This window comes from Panulirus ornatus, chromosome 1, assembly GCF_036320965.1.
Source record: "Panulirus ornatus isolate Po-2019 chromosome 1, ASM3632096v1, whole genome shotgun sequence".
NCBI lineage: Eukaryota > Metazoa > Arthropoda > Malacostraca > Decapoda > Palinuridae > Panulirus > Panulirus ornatus.
Genome location: NC_092224.1, coordinates 14841849 through 14856540, shown reverse-complemented (window position 1 = coordinate 14856540; position 14692 = coordinate 14841849). Strand labels below are relative to the sequence as shown.

General features: G+C 46.0%; 1 protein-coding gene across 3 annotated transcripts in view; it reads left to right on the top strand.

The window, feature by feature from the left end:
- The window catches only part of LOC139756922 (scoloptoxin SSD14-like), a 48178-nt gene extending 34836 nt beyond the window's left edge, over positions 1-13342 (top strand). For 2 of the 3 annotated variants that reach the window (XM_071677049.1, XM_071676888.1), the window contains 7 exons: positions 885-1083; positions 3545-3739; positions 4369-4600; positions 8813-9021; positions 9601-9731; positions 11133-11359; positions 12605-13338. In XM_071677049.1, coding sequence (XP_071533150.1) covers positions 885-1083; positions 3545-3739; positions 4369-4600; positions 8813-9021; positions 9601-9731; positions 11133-11359; positions 12605-12754 — 1343 coding nt within the window. In that variant the 3' untranslated portion in view covers positions 12755-13338. Of the gene's footprint in view, positions 1-884; positions 1084-3544; positions 3740-4368; positions 4601-8812; positions 9022-9600; positions 9732-11132; positions 11360-12604 lie in introns of all 3 variants that reach the window. The other variant, XM_071676955.1, reaches the window with a different exon arrangement.
- The last annotated feature ends 1350 nt before the right edge of the window (positions 13343-14692 follow it).

Below are 14692 nucleotides of genomic sequence, written 5' to 3'. Positions count from 1 at the left end.
TGGATCTGGCAGCGGATGGAACCATGGAAGCGGAAATGGATCATAGGGTGGGGGAGGGGGCGAAAATCCTGGGAGCCTTGAAGAATGTGTGGAAGTCGAGAACATTATCTCGGAAAGCAAAAATGGCTATGTTTGAAGGAATAGTGGTTCCAACAATGTTGTATGGTTGCGAGGCGTGGGCTATGGATAGAGTTGTGCGGAGGAGGGTGGATGTGCTGGAAATGAGATGTTTGAGGACAATGTGTGGTGTGAGGTGGTTTGATCGAGTAAGTAACGTAAGGGTAAGAGAGATGTGTGGAAATAAAAAGAGCGTGGTTGAGAGAGCAGAAGAGGGTGTTTTGAAATGGTTTGGGCACATGGAGAGAATGAGTGAGGAAAGATTGACCAAGAGGATATATGTGTCGGAGGTGGAGGGAACGAGGAGAAGTGGGAGACCAAATTGGAGGTGGAAAGATGGAGTGAAAAAGATTTTGTGTGATCGAGGCCTGAACATGCAGGAGGGTGAAAGGAGGGCAAGGAATAGAGTAATTGGAGCGATGTGGTATACCGGGGTTGACGTGCTGTCAGTGGATTGAATCAGAGCATGTGAAGCGTCTGGGGTAAACCATGGAAAGCTGTGTAGGTATGTATATTTGCGTGTGTGGACGTATGTATATACATGTGTATGGGGGTGGGTTGGGCCATTTCTTTCGTCTGTTTCCTTGCGCTACCTAGCAAACGCGGGAGACAGCGACAAAGCAAAAAAAAAAAAAAAAAAAATATATATATATATATATATATATATATATATATATATATATATATATATATATATATATATATATATATATATATATATGCTTTAGGCATGAATTGGTCACAAGTGACGTGTGTAAATCTCTCAGTAGGAGGGTTGGCGGTGGCGGTGCCAGGCGAGCTACGTGGGTACCAGGAACTGTACCACAGGTTCGGCGGCAAGATCCCCTGGGGAGAGCTGCTGGAGCCGGCCATCAGGCTGTGTGAGGAGGGACATACGCTACACCAGGACATGGCCCGCACCCTCATGCACGACTCTCCTCATATACTCTCCCAACCCAGCATGAGGTGAGTTTACACTGCTCACATACTCTCCCAACTTAGCATGAGGTGGGTTATCTTTATTAACATACTTTTCCAACACAGTATGTGGTCAGCAAACTCATTCTCTCGTCTCGCTCACTCCCAGGCTCATTCACACCCAGGCCTCGCTCACCGCCAGGCGCTACTCCCACCCAGCTCCTTACTCACTGCCAGGCCTCATTCATTACCAGGCCTCATTCACTCCCAGAACTTACCCACTCCCACCGACTGCCGCAACCAGGAACCGAACCTAATGTACTCAACCCTGGGCGGCCCGTAAGTGCGTCATGGTCAGGAACGCTAACCGTTACACCATGGAGATGCAAACAACATCATGAATCTAAGATATATGATAGAGATAATTCACAGATGAGGTCCCAAGAGTATAAAACTCCCCGCACAGTACAAATAGAAAACCACATGTGATTCATTACACACACACACACACACACACACACACACACACACACACACACACACACACACACACACACAAACAGGCCGCCTAATGGGACCGCACTCCAGACAAGTTCCATAAGACACACACCAGCATCAACAGTGATCATGTGGGCTTGGATTGATATGGGTACTTTTGGCGGGAGTTCTGGTAGGGTTTATTGGAGTGGTAAGTCTAAAAGGGCGGCACGGAAACACGTCAAACAACAACATTGTTTTTGTGGATATGATGTACAAGGTGAGGTAGCAGAGGGCAATGGGCTACTGGAGGTGCAGGATTATGGTGAAGAGGTCAATCAAGGTAGGTCGAGCAATACGAGACAGCCTTGGCAGGGGTCCAGTGATGCTGGTGAGGGTAAAGCGTCAGATGAAGCAGGACCATGTGGGGTAGTACGAAGCTGCCGAAGTGACTTGAAGCCCCTGTAGGAGGAAGAGGAGGGTGTGGCACGTATCGAGGCTCCTAGAGTGTGCGGCGGCTGCCGATTTGTGATAGGGAAGCAGGAGGCTCTTAGAGTGTGCGGCGACTGCCAATCTGTGCTTGGGTTGCAGGAAGTTCCTGAGGAGGCGCTAGGGATGCAGGAGTGCCGCGGGCGTGGCCGTAGGTCCCTTGTTACTACAGCTGCTGCTCGTGACGGGCGGAGGCGATGTCCCATGCCATTCCCGCCGAAGGTGGACGTCGGAGATGAGTCACCACAATGAAACCAGCCAGGAAGATGAAATTTCAAGAGGCGGCTTGAGTCTGGGCTCATATCGCCAAGACTTCAGTGGTGAATCAACTGCATGCCTGGCGAGCTGCGTTTGTTTGTTTTAAGATCGTCGGACCTCTGCTTGGTCCGACACGGGCCTTTGCCTGTTGGCGGCCCGTTCTTAAATCCGTAGGAGCGGTGCTTCTTGGTCTGCTATCGTCGACATCGAATGTGGGTGTGAGAAATTAATACTGCAGGTGCAGATGTGTAGGATGGGCCTCCAAACACATTTTTCCGTAGATTATTAGGTCAGATAAGGTCAATGGCGACATCATTAAGGTGACCTTTGGTCACTACAGACTCAATAGCAGTTCACAACGACCAGACTGAAAGTGTTACAAAACCAGGTTTCATTTCTATGATACGAGCTACATCCCCTTATGGTACGAGACACATCCTCTTATGGTACGAGATACATCCTCTCATGATACGAGCCAGATCCTCTTATGGTCCGAGCCACATCCTCTTACGGTAAGAGACACATCCTCTCATGATACCATCAACATCCTCTCATGGTACCAGACACATCCTCTTACGGTACGAGCCACATCCTCTTACGGTAAGAGCCACATCATCTCATTGTACGAGCCACATCTCGTGGTACGAGCCACAACCTCTTACGGTAAGGGCCACACCTTCTTATGGTACAAGCCACATCCTTTTACGGTACGAGCAACATCCTCTTATGGTACGAGCCACATCCCCTTATGATGCGAGCCATATCCTCTTACGGTACAAGCCACATCCTCTCATGGTACGAGCCACATCCTCTTACAGTAGGAGCCACATCCTCTTATGGTACCAGCCATATCCTCTTGTAGTACAAGCCACATCCTCTTACAGTACCAGCCACATGCTCTTATGGTATCAGCCACATCCTCTTACGGTACGAGCCACATCCTCTTACGGTACGAGCCACATCCTCTTATGGTGCACCTTACGACCACACTACATAATACCACTGAGCACGGCCGTCCCGCTGGGCTGGCTGGCCGGGCCCTGCCACTGGTGGCAGGAACTACCGCTAGTCCAGCATCATCCCCATTTCTGGTATCGCCAGCTAGTCCACTCACACTTCTCTCTCAGACTTTTTCCTGATACCATCATCAATAACAGCATACCTCCACCACCAGTCGTACCATCGTCAATAACAGTATACATCCACCACCAGTCATATCATCATCAATAACAGCATATATCCACCACCAGTGTGTTCATCAATAACAGCATACATCCACCACCAGTGTGTTCATCAACCCTGAGACTGGACACGTGTACCAAGAGGGAGAGAGGCTGAGGCGGCCGCAGCTGGCCAAAACTCTGAGAGCCATCCAGCAGGAGCCTGACGCCCTTTACACGGGTCATCTGCTCAGAGAACTGGTCCAAGACGTGCAGGACCTGGGTGGAGTGCTGACGGAGGAGGATCTCCGAAACTATAGGTAAGGGTCGACTTTGCACTGCTTCCTAACTGCATAAATCTGTTATTCTGTGTCAGTGGTGCTTCCTGTAATGATCCCATGAAATATTCGCGCATGAATATAGAACTTAGTCTTAGGTTTTTGTTCAAGGTATATCATTAACTGCGAGAGGTCTGAGGACGTAAGGCGTAGTTTATTACGTGTATGATGGATGATCACCTGTCGTTATGCGTTCGTCTCTCGCTATACGTTCACCGCTCATTATACGTTCACCTCTCACTACGCGTTCATCTCTCGCTACGTTCTCCTATCATTATACGTTCACCTCACACTACGCGTTCATCTCTCGCTACGTTCACCTATCACTACATATCTGTCTTTCGCTAAACGTTCACTTTCTATTATACCTTCTCGCGCTCTACGTTCACCTCCCATTAAACGTTCAGCTCTCGCTAAAACTTTACCTCCCACCATACGTCCATCTCTCGCTAAACGTTCGCCTTCACGTTTACCTCCTTTTACATTTTCTTCTCTCACTGCACGCTCACCTCTCACTGAACTTTCATCTCTCATTACAAGTTTACCTACTACTATACGTTCATCTCTCGTTACATTGTATGGTACCTGTGGTCTGCTATGAACCTTTAAAGAGCGGAGTGGAGGGAGGCTGTGAGAGTGGACCTGCAACACGGCGGCTTCACCATGTACTCAGTGCCGCCACCCGGCTCTGGCCTAACCTTGGCCCTCATCCTCAACATCCTGGACGAGTTCGACCTCACCAGTGACAGTGTGAACGACCGGAATATTGTCCTGACCCAGCATCGTGTGGCCGAGGCCATCAAGCTGGCCCGCACCATGACCACAGGGTTGGCAGATGATGAGGTAAGACCCGGGTTGACCTGGATGTTGTCTCGATATGGAGCAACGATTACTATTTGTGTTACGCGGAGAGAGTCGTACTCTCCTGTCACCCTCCCCGGGAGCCCAACCCATCCCCGTCTCTTAACCTTATATGTATGTACTATGTCTTTAATCCTATGTATGTACACACACACACACACACACACACGCACACGCACACACACACACACACACACATACACACACACACACGCGCGCACACACACACACACACACACACACACACACACACACACACACACACACACACACACACATACACACACACACACACATTACCATTATCAATATATAGCTACTGTATATTATAGAACTCCAAGACTCTCTTATGAGCCTCCTACAGATTCAAGGCTGAGCTACCACCAGTGGCAGTGTGGGCAGACGAGAAAAGTGTAACTCGTGTATGTTTAGTGAGTGTAGTTTTAGACGAGAGTATGTCGGATGAGATGATGTTTAAAATTTGCTGTGAGGTGGTCATTTAATGCCTGTCGGGTCATTTCTGTATGTACATGTTTTTTTCAATGTTGTGTTTGTTGGGGTGAGAGGATCCGTGAGCACATGTTATCAAAATGTGAAACAGGGCTAACCTTTTTATTTCCAACTGGGGTTTAGTGGTTAGTTATGAAGTGATTTGGATGGGAAGGGTTTTAGTGCTGTTCCAAAGAACTGAGTGGTGAGCATATTGAGGTGGAAATGCATTAGGAGGATTTTCGTTTCATTGTATATATGGTGAGTGTTTGTGGTTGCTAATCAGCCTGTGATTATTTTGAGTGTTCTGCTTTATTTGGTTGGGGCTTGGTGATAATTGATTTTGACGGGATGGGTGACCAGGCATGGGGAGGCATAGTTTAGGGTGGAGCGTATGAATTATTTGTAGAGGATACTAAGGGATTCTTTTTCTTCTCCCAATCTGGTTCCCGTATATGTTCTGAGAGTACTACCTTTACTGTTATTGTGTCAATGTTTCTGGTATGGGGATGAATGTCATGTGTTAGAGTTTTGTTGAGAGGGAGCAATTAACCATTCATTCACCTTGACGGGAGGATCGGGGTTGGATTTGTGTCTGTCTGGGATCAAAAGGGTGACAGAAGACTTCGGCGGAGTAGCGAGCATTCTGTTCTGGGTGAGCTATTATTCCTGTCGTATGACGCAGCGTTGCTGCTGCCGTGGTGTTAGGGTGTAGTGATGTGATTGTGAGGTCCTTCCTACTGCTGTCTGCGGGAAGTAATGGGAGGTCATGTAGGACAGAACTGAGGAGAGTTGGAGAAAGAAGTGCTCCTTTGGGGACTCCATTGCAGAACTAATGGTTTTATAGAGGAAGCCTTTGTGAGTAAACCTAGCTTAGCGACTAGTTATGTCATTGTCATGGAGGATTGTGTCAAGTACCTATTTTGTGAGAAGTCATGGAACAGGTCAAATATTTCCTTCATATATTTTACCCCTAATATATATATATATATATATATATATATATATATATATATATATATATATATATATATATATATATATATATATATATACACACACAAAGGAATACAAATCTCTTCAAATAGCAACAGTTAAGTACTGCTCACCTTCCGTTTTTTGTGTCCAGTCCAGTAATGCTGACCCTCGGCTTGTTATGTCCAGGAGAGTAGTGATGACCCTCCGCTTCTCGTTTCTAGTCCAGTAGTGCTAAACTTCCGCTTCTTGTGTCCAGTCCAGTAATACTGACCCTCCACTTCTTGTGTCCAGTCCAGTAGTGTTGACCCTCCGCTTCTTGTATACATTCTAGTAGTGACGACCGTCCGCTTTCTCTGTCCAGTCCAGTATTACTCATCCTCATCTTCTTGTGTCCAGTTCAGTAGTGATGACCTTCCGCTTCTTGTGTCCAGTTCAATAGTGATGACCTTCCGCTTCTTGTGTCCAGTTCAATAGTGATGACCTTCCGTTTCTTGTGTCCAGTTCAATCGTGATGACCCTTCCCTTCTTGTGTCCATTTCATTAGTGATGACCCTCTGCTTCTTGTGTCTAGTTCAATACTGCTGATCCACTGCTTCTTGCGTCCAGTCCAGTAGCGCTGAGCCTCCGCTTCTTGTGTCCAGTCCAGTATTGCTGACACTCAGCTTCTTGTGCCCAGTCCAGTAGTGATGACCCTCCACTTCTTGTGTCCAGTTTAGTAGTGCTGACACTCCGCTTCTTGTTCCCAAATTAGTAGTGCTGAACTTCTGCTTCTTGTTTCAAGTCCAGTAGTGCTGACCCTCCGCTTCTTGTGTCCAGTCTAGTAGCGCTGACCCTCCGCTTCTTTGGTCTAATCCAGCAGTCCTGACCTTCCACTTCTTGTGTCCAGTTCAGTAGTGCTGACCCTCCGCTTCTTGTGTCCAGTCTAGTAGTGCTGACACTCCACTTCTTGTGTCAAGTTCAGTAATGATGACCCACCGTTTCGTGTGTTTAGTTCATTAATGATGACCCACCGCTCCTTATGTCCAGTCCAGTAATAGTGACCCTCCGCTTCTTGTGTCCATTTCGGTAGTACTGACCCTCCGCTTCTTGTGCCCAGTTCAGTAGTGATGACCCTCCACTTCCCGTGTCCTGTCCAGTACTGCTAACCCTCCGCTTCTTGTGCCTAATTCAGTAGTGCTAACCTCCGCTTCTTGTGTCTTGTCCAGTAGTGCTGATCCTCCGCTTCTTATGTCCAATTTAGTAGTGCTGACCTTCCGCTTCTTGTGTCCAGTTTAATACTGCTGACCCTCCGCTTCTTGTGTCCATTTCAGTAGCACTGACCCTCCGCTTCTTGTGTCCAGTTCATTAGAGATGACCCGCTGCTTCTTGCGTCCAATTTACTAGTGCTGACCCTCCGCTTCTTGTGTCTAGTTCATTACTGCTGACCCTCCGCTTCTTGTGTCCAGTTTAGTAGTGCTGACCCTCCGCTTCTTGTGTCTAGGTCAGTACTGCTGACCCTTCACTCCTTATGTCCAGTTCAGTAGTGATGTCCCTCCTCGTCTTGTGTCCATTCCAGTAGTACTGACCCTCTGCTTCTTGTGTCTAGTTCAATAGTAATGACCCTCCGCCTCTTATGTCCGGTTCAGTAGTTCAGTAGTGCTCACCCTCCGCTTCTTGTGTCCACACCAGTAGTAATGACCCTCCGCTTATTGTGTCCAGTCCGGTAAAGCTGCCCTTCCGCTACTTGTGTCCAGTTCACTAGTGCTGATCCTCCGCTTCTTGTGTCCAGTCCGGTAGTACTGACCTTCCGCTTCTTTTATCCAGTCCAATAGTGCTGACCTTCCGCTTCTTGTCTCCAGTTCAGTAGTACTGACCCTCTACTTCCTGTTTTAAGTCCGGTAGTGCTGTCCTTCGCCTTCTTGTGTCTAGTCCAGTAGTGCTGACCTTCCGCTTCTGTCCATTTCAGAGGTGCTGAGCCTCCGCTTCTCACGTCCAGTCAAATAGCGCTGATCCCCCGCTTCTAGTGTCCAGTCCGGTAATGCTGTCCTTCCGCTTCTTGTGTCTAGTCCAGTAGTGCTGACCTTCTGCATCTTGTGTCCAGTTCATTAGTGCTGAGCTTCTGCTTCTTGCATCCAGCCTAGTAGTGCTGAACCTCCGCTTCTTGTGTCCAGTCCGGTAGTGGCGACCTTCCTCTTCTTGTGTCCAGTCCAGTAGTGCTGAACTTCCGCTTCTTGTGTCTAGTCCAGTGGTGATGACCCTCCGCTTCTTGTGTCCACTCCAGTAGTGATGACCCTCCGCTTCTTGATTCCAGTCCACTGGTGCTATTAGCTTCTTTTGTCCAGTCCAGCAGTGTTAACTTTCCACTTCTCGTGTCCAGTCCAGTAGTGGTAACCCTCCGCTTCTTGTGTCCAGTCCAGTAGTGATGACCCTCAGCTTCTTGTTTTCAGTCCAGTAGTGCTGACCATCAGCTTCTTGTGTCCAGTCCAAACCTCTCCGTTTTCTTTGTCCCGTTGCTCTCAGTAATTCTACACCCATGGTCAGTGTAGCGCAGGGTGTGGTATGAATATTTCCTTAGCTTATAATCGCAATTCAGACGTCACCAGGGAAATGATAAAGTTGTATCATGTATTTGCTGGAACTACATTTAGTTGGTTTTATATTCACATATTACAGGAATCTTTCTTCAATCTTGCAATCTAACTTTACCTTGCGACACCAACTGATAACACAAGGTCTTCTTACTTTTAGCTAACCCGCAACTTGACCTCTGACGCCTTTGCTGGTCACGTCGCCCGTGGGATCCGGGACGACGGCACCGTAGTGGAGGACTGTGAGGGCTTCGGTGCCCTGTTGTTTGCTGGCCGGGAGGAGGACGGCCGGGTCGGTGAGGGCGTCCAGCTCTCCTTGTTGGCCCCCAACGGTGACGCCCTGGCCGTCACCAGCACCATCGGCTCGCCGTAAGAGGCTCTCCGTCACAGTTGGTGTGGTGAATTATGCACCAAGTTGTCTCTGCACGGGTGTGAGGTTTACTACCAGCGGTACACACCGTTCATGTGTACAACTTGACTCTGTATTATGATAATATTGTCTACAACCACATATGACTTACATGATAATGCTCTTAAATCTTTACCGCATATATACTGCGTGTGAATGTATTGAGAAATTTGAGGTAATGGAGCTGGTCATATTGAGACAATATGGGAACTCCAAAAGTAATTCCATGATCGGTCTTCACATTCCTTAGGCCTCTAACTTGAAGGTTGCTAAGGGGAGAAAGTGACCCATTCAACGTCACATGAAAAAGCATATACGACTATATATATATATATATATATATATATATATATATATATATATATATATATATATATATATATATATATATATGCGTGTGTGTGTGTGTGTGTGTGTCTTACTTCTTGAGCACGGCTGTACGATCTTCAGCACAAGGCCATCTTACCCAAGAGTCGTGCCGTCGTGCTCAAGGGTCGTCCCTTTGTAATCTTGGAGTTAACCGACCTTTCCCGCCTCAGCCTGGGAGCTGGGCTCCGCTCCACGGCGACTGGCATCGTCCTGAATGACGCTATGAGAGACTTCTGGTCAGCGGATGTCGCCTGCCACCACCAGGACGACCCTTCCTCACCTTCCAACCTCATCAGACCAGGTCAGTCACTCTGGTCTCCAGGTCACGCGAGACATAAGATGTCAAGTGGTTACTGTTGCTCCTGTGTGGACTACTGCAGCAGATGTGGTATAGTTTAGCTCAAATGAAGAACCATTTCCTCCCTTGTGCATTCCTTTTCCAATGCAAACTCACATTCTGCTCAAATCACTGCTGTAGTTACATTCACTTCTCTTACAAACCATAAGTTTCTTTCTAAATCCTTAAAGTGTACACGATTAACTTGTATTTCAGACCTCGATATTTTTTCTAGTAAATGAGTATCTTTATGGCGTCACGCCACACGAGACAAAGCTGTACGCCAGCAGCTAGTTGTGACGGCTGTCTTATTTCACCGTTGTCGTGACTGTCTGATGTTGTTGGCTGAGGATCAAACAGATGACGATACTGTGTAACAAGCACATAAGATTATTCGTCGCGGGTCTGTAAAGGCAAAAATGCCTTATCAAAATGGGTTATAATTTTGCGTTCCTAAATATTAAAAGAACGTAACCTACTTGTTCAATAATAATGAAATTTACATAATACTAATCATTGGTGCTTCGTAATAGAAACTCATTATTTCGTTCATTTCAAAACTGTGTATAAAGACATGCAGTGACTGAGTGTGACTTGTTATACTGCTGATGATGAACCAGAAGCTGGTTTCAAGGATGTGATGGTGGTGATGATGACAGCCTGCAGGTGAGGAGATCAAGGCAGACCCTTACCAGGGGAGTCACTCTACCCTACCACCACACCTACTGTTGTTTCGTCTGTAATTCACCAGTACCAAATACGTGTAACAGGCCTGGGACGAGAAGTGCGTTGTCACAGCTTGACTCAGGGTAATACATTGAAAACGATCGAAGCCAAGATCATCTTTCCTGTTTGTCTTGGTTAAAATCCCAGGTACACAGTTCTACCCGCATAAGGTAGTTAGTGTAACCTTTAAAACTGAACATTTCTAAGTAACTGTATTAAGAGGAAAGTGATAACAGCATCAGGGGTCCGACTTTGTACGAAGGTATGAACTATTTAAAGAAGATGAAGGTTACTTGTTTGCTATGGTTATGTAAACGTGGCCACAGAACCATCCTCACACACTGACCAAGGAAGAACAAGAACACAACAGAACACCCTCAGTGAAGTGTACCATCAGGGAGCAATAAGCCACAGACATGCTACACCTACGGTTATACAAGAACACTGTGAACCGGGACAAGTGACAAAGTTTATCATGTGAGGAATGGACGGCAGTTTTTTTCATATCATATTGTCCCTCTCACTCTAAACATGAATGTTATCATATACAGCTTTATAGATAATGCAAAATGTTTACGTCCATTTCAGTTTTTCTGTCATTCCGAGTAAATCTATTTTCTTTCCTTACTCTTTCCTCAGGGAAGCGTCCCGTGTCCCTCATGAGTCCAGCTGTATTCGTGGACGCTGAAGGAGATGTTCGCCTGATTCTTGGTGCTGCAGGAGGAGCTGGGGTCCCCTCGAGCGTGGCCTGGGTAGCCGTGCGTCACTTGTGGCTGGGCAGCCACATCCAGGAAGCTGTTCATGCCAACAGGTTCCACCTCCGACTACATCCTCTGACCATTGTGTATGAAGAAGGAGTTTCACCAGTGAGTGTATCAAGATAGCCTTACGTCTCTTGATTCATTATCTCATCCCCTGGTCTCCTTCTTTGGATCAAGTCACTACTCATTTTTCATGGTGCTTCATCCTGTCTGAATCTATTTCTGATGCATAAATCAAATGCAAGCAAAACAAACGTCTATGCTCTACCTTGACTGTTTTCGATTTCATGCTTAAGTCTACTGATATATTGGTGTAAATTCCTTGCTTCACTGATGGCCTCGGGGTTATGTTCTGTCACATACTTTCTTCTCTCAGCAATTGATCTCTCTTCTTCTAACCCAATTTACTCTTATGCAGAGAATTCCAATTCACATACTTTCAAGTCACTTTTACATTCGTCCTCCCTTCAATACTCGTTCTCTTTTTCATACTGATCACAGTTCCTCTCTCAGGTCAGACCTGTGTAGCATCTCAAAGTGGGAAGCAATATCCCTGTACAGCTTAACGGTGTTAAAACGCACTTTCTCCCACTGTCTCTTTCTGGGAATAATTTCTTTCCTTCTTTTATCAAAACACCACAGTTCAACCCTGTAATAACATTAACATGTCCTCCACTCTCTGCTGGAAACCCCACATAATCAGTATCACAAAGTCTGATTCCCCAAAAGCTGGAGTGTTGACAGGTGCCATAATTTTTCTTATGAGCATATATTTCACATCCACAGAAGTTCATTCGCCCAAGTATGGAATACTGCTCACACATACAGTGGGGCTTGCACTTCACCTGCCGATTAACTAGAGTGGAATTAAATCTTCCATCCCACTCATTCTCCTGGCATCACCTCTCTTCAACCTTCCCTCTCCGTACCCCGCCATGTTGATGCTGCTCTCGCTCTCTCTTTTCTATAGGTATTGCCTTGCTCACTATTCTCGTGAAGTGTCTGCATGTGTTTCTTACCCAAAGGTTTGGACCCATGGCACGTATTTGGATGCTGCTTTCCACAACTTGTGTGTGGAGACCGTGGAATTCTCTTCCTTCTTTCTTTCCCTCTCCATATAACCTTCTTTTACGTGACGGGCTTACAGACACGTGGAGCCATGATTAATTTCTGTCTTTTCCTCTTACCCCGAGATGGTCTTGACTGGAATGTGTTTTGCCCCGTGCCATGCAAGTCACCACAAGTGATAGATCTTGTTTTCATGAGGTTTAATCAATGTAATGAAGAGGATGATAGCCAGTAGTGGTACGTGACTCTCCCAATGAATGAGGCTTTCTTATCATCTTTCAGAAGGTCGTGGCTGGCTTGCAGCAGCTGGGCCATAGGACCAAGGTGGCTACTGTACGGGGCGCACCCGTCTGCGCCATCATGCGCGAGCATGATGGCCAGATTTCTGCAGTGTCAGACAATAGGAAAGAAGGAAGAGTCGATGGGTTTTGACTGCTGAGTGAATTTTGCAATAAAGAATACCAAAGACGTATGATAGATTTTGTATTTGTTAATTCCAGTAATGAATTCAATGCAAGTACAGTATAGTGTATGATTGATACCTGTAATAGCTGTGTATCTCTGCCTGTTATCAAACTGAAATTAGACATCTTAAGCATGTTTGTTAATGTAACTCCTGGTAACCTAATATCTGTATTCCTGCACATGATATACTATATCAGAGACATCTGGCATACCAAACTCAGCTTTTTACACACACACACAAAGTTTCTACGGAGACAGTGTGTGGATGTGGGTGTGTTATCTCTAACCATTCTGAGGCTTGACCATTAGTCGCTTCTCTCTGTTTACGGCCAGTCAACCAATATCCTAACCACAGAATACAACCACATCTATACCATAGCATTTAACTTTTGATCCTAACCTTTGACGTAGAACTTTATCATGTGGTTTTCAAACATTTCTAAAGATAACACGAATCGTTTACTTTCATTATTCCTATTGATCATAAGAGTAATCAAGCGGATTTCTCAGACCACAGGGATTTTGTCAAAAACCATACTGAGAGCAATCTGTTAGGTAATAGTTCTCTAAGTGATACATAGTTTTATTTCTTAGGAATTCATCTTCGAATTCTATACAAATCCACTCAATTTTTTCTGCACAGGATCAAGGTAAGCATTAACAATGAGCAAGACATCACCCCTTACTTTACTTTCCTATCACTGCTGAATATAGCGTCAACCAAAAGTGGTATTCGGTGAGAACAATCTCTATTTCTAATTATCTATTTATTTATTTATTTTGCTTTGTCGCTGTCTCTCGCGTTAGCGAGGTAGCGCAAGGAAACAGACGAAAGAATGGCCCAACCCACCCACATACACATGTATATACGTACACGTCCACACACGCAAATATACATACCTATACATCTCAACGTATATATATATATATATACACACACACAGACATATACATATATACTCATATACATAATTCATACTGTCTGCCTTTATTCATTCCCATCGCCACTCCGCCACACATGAAATACCAACCCCCTCCCCCTACATGTGCGCGAGGCAGCACTAGGAAAAGACACCAAAGGCCACATTCGTTCACACTCAGTCTCTAGCTGTCATGTAATAATGCACCGAAACAACAGCTCCCTTTCCACATCCAGGCCCCACACAACTTTCTATCGTTTACCCCAGACGCTTCACATGCCCTGGTTCAATCCATTGACAGCACGTCGACCCCGGTATACCACATCGTTCCAATTCACTCTATTCCTTGCACGCCTTTCACCCTCCTCCAAGTTCAGGCCCCGATCACTCAAAATCTTTTTCACTCCATCTTTCCACCTGCAATTTGGTCTCACTTCTCGTTCCCTCCATCTCTGACACGTATATCCTCTTGGTCAATCTTTCATCACTCATTCTCTCCATGTGACCAAACCATTTCAAAACACCCTCTTATGCTCTCTCAACCACACTCTTTTTATTACCACACATCTCTCTTACCCTATTATTACTTACTCGATCAAACCACCTCACACCACATATTGTCCTCAAACATCTCATTTCCAGCACATCCACCCTCCTCCACACAACTCTATCTATGGCCCATGCCTCGCAACCATATAACATTGTTGGAACCACTATTCCTTCAAACATACCCATTTTTGCTTTCCGACTTAATATTCTCGACTTCCACACATTCTTCAACGCTCCCAGAACTTTCACCCCCTCCCCCACCCTATGATTCACTTCCGCTTCCATGGTTCCATCCGCTGCCAAATCCACTCCCAGATATCTAAAACACTTCGCTTCCTCCAGTTTTTCTCCATTCAAACTTACGTCCCAATTGACTTGTCCCTCAACCCTACTGGACCTAATAACCCTGCTCTTATTCACATTTACTCTCAGCTTC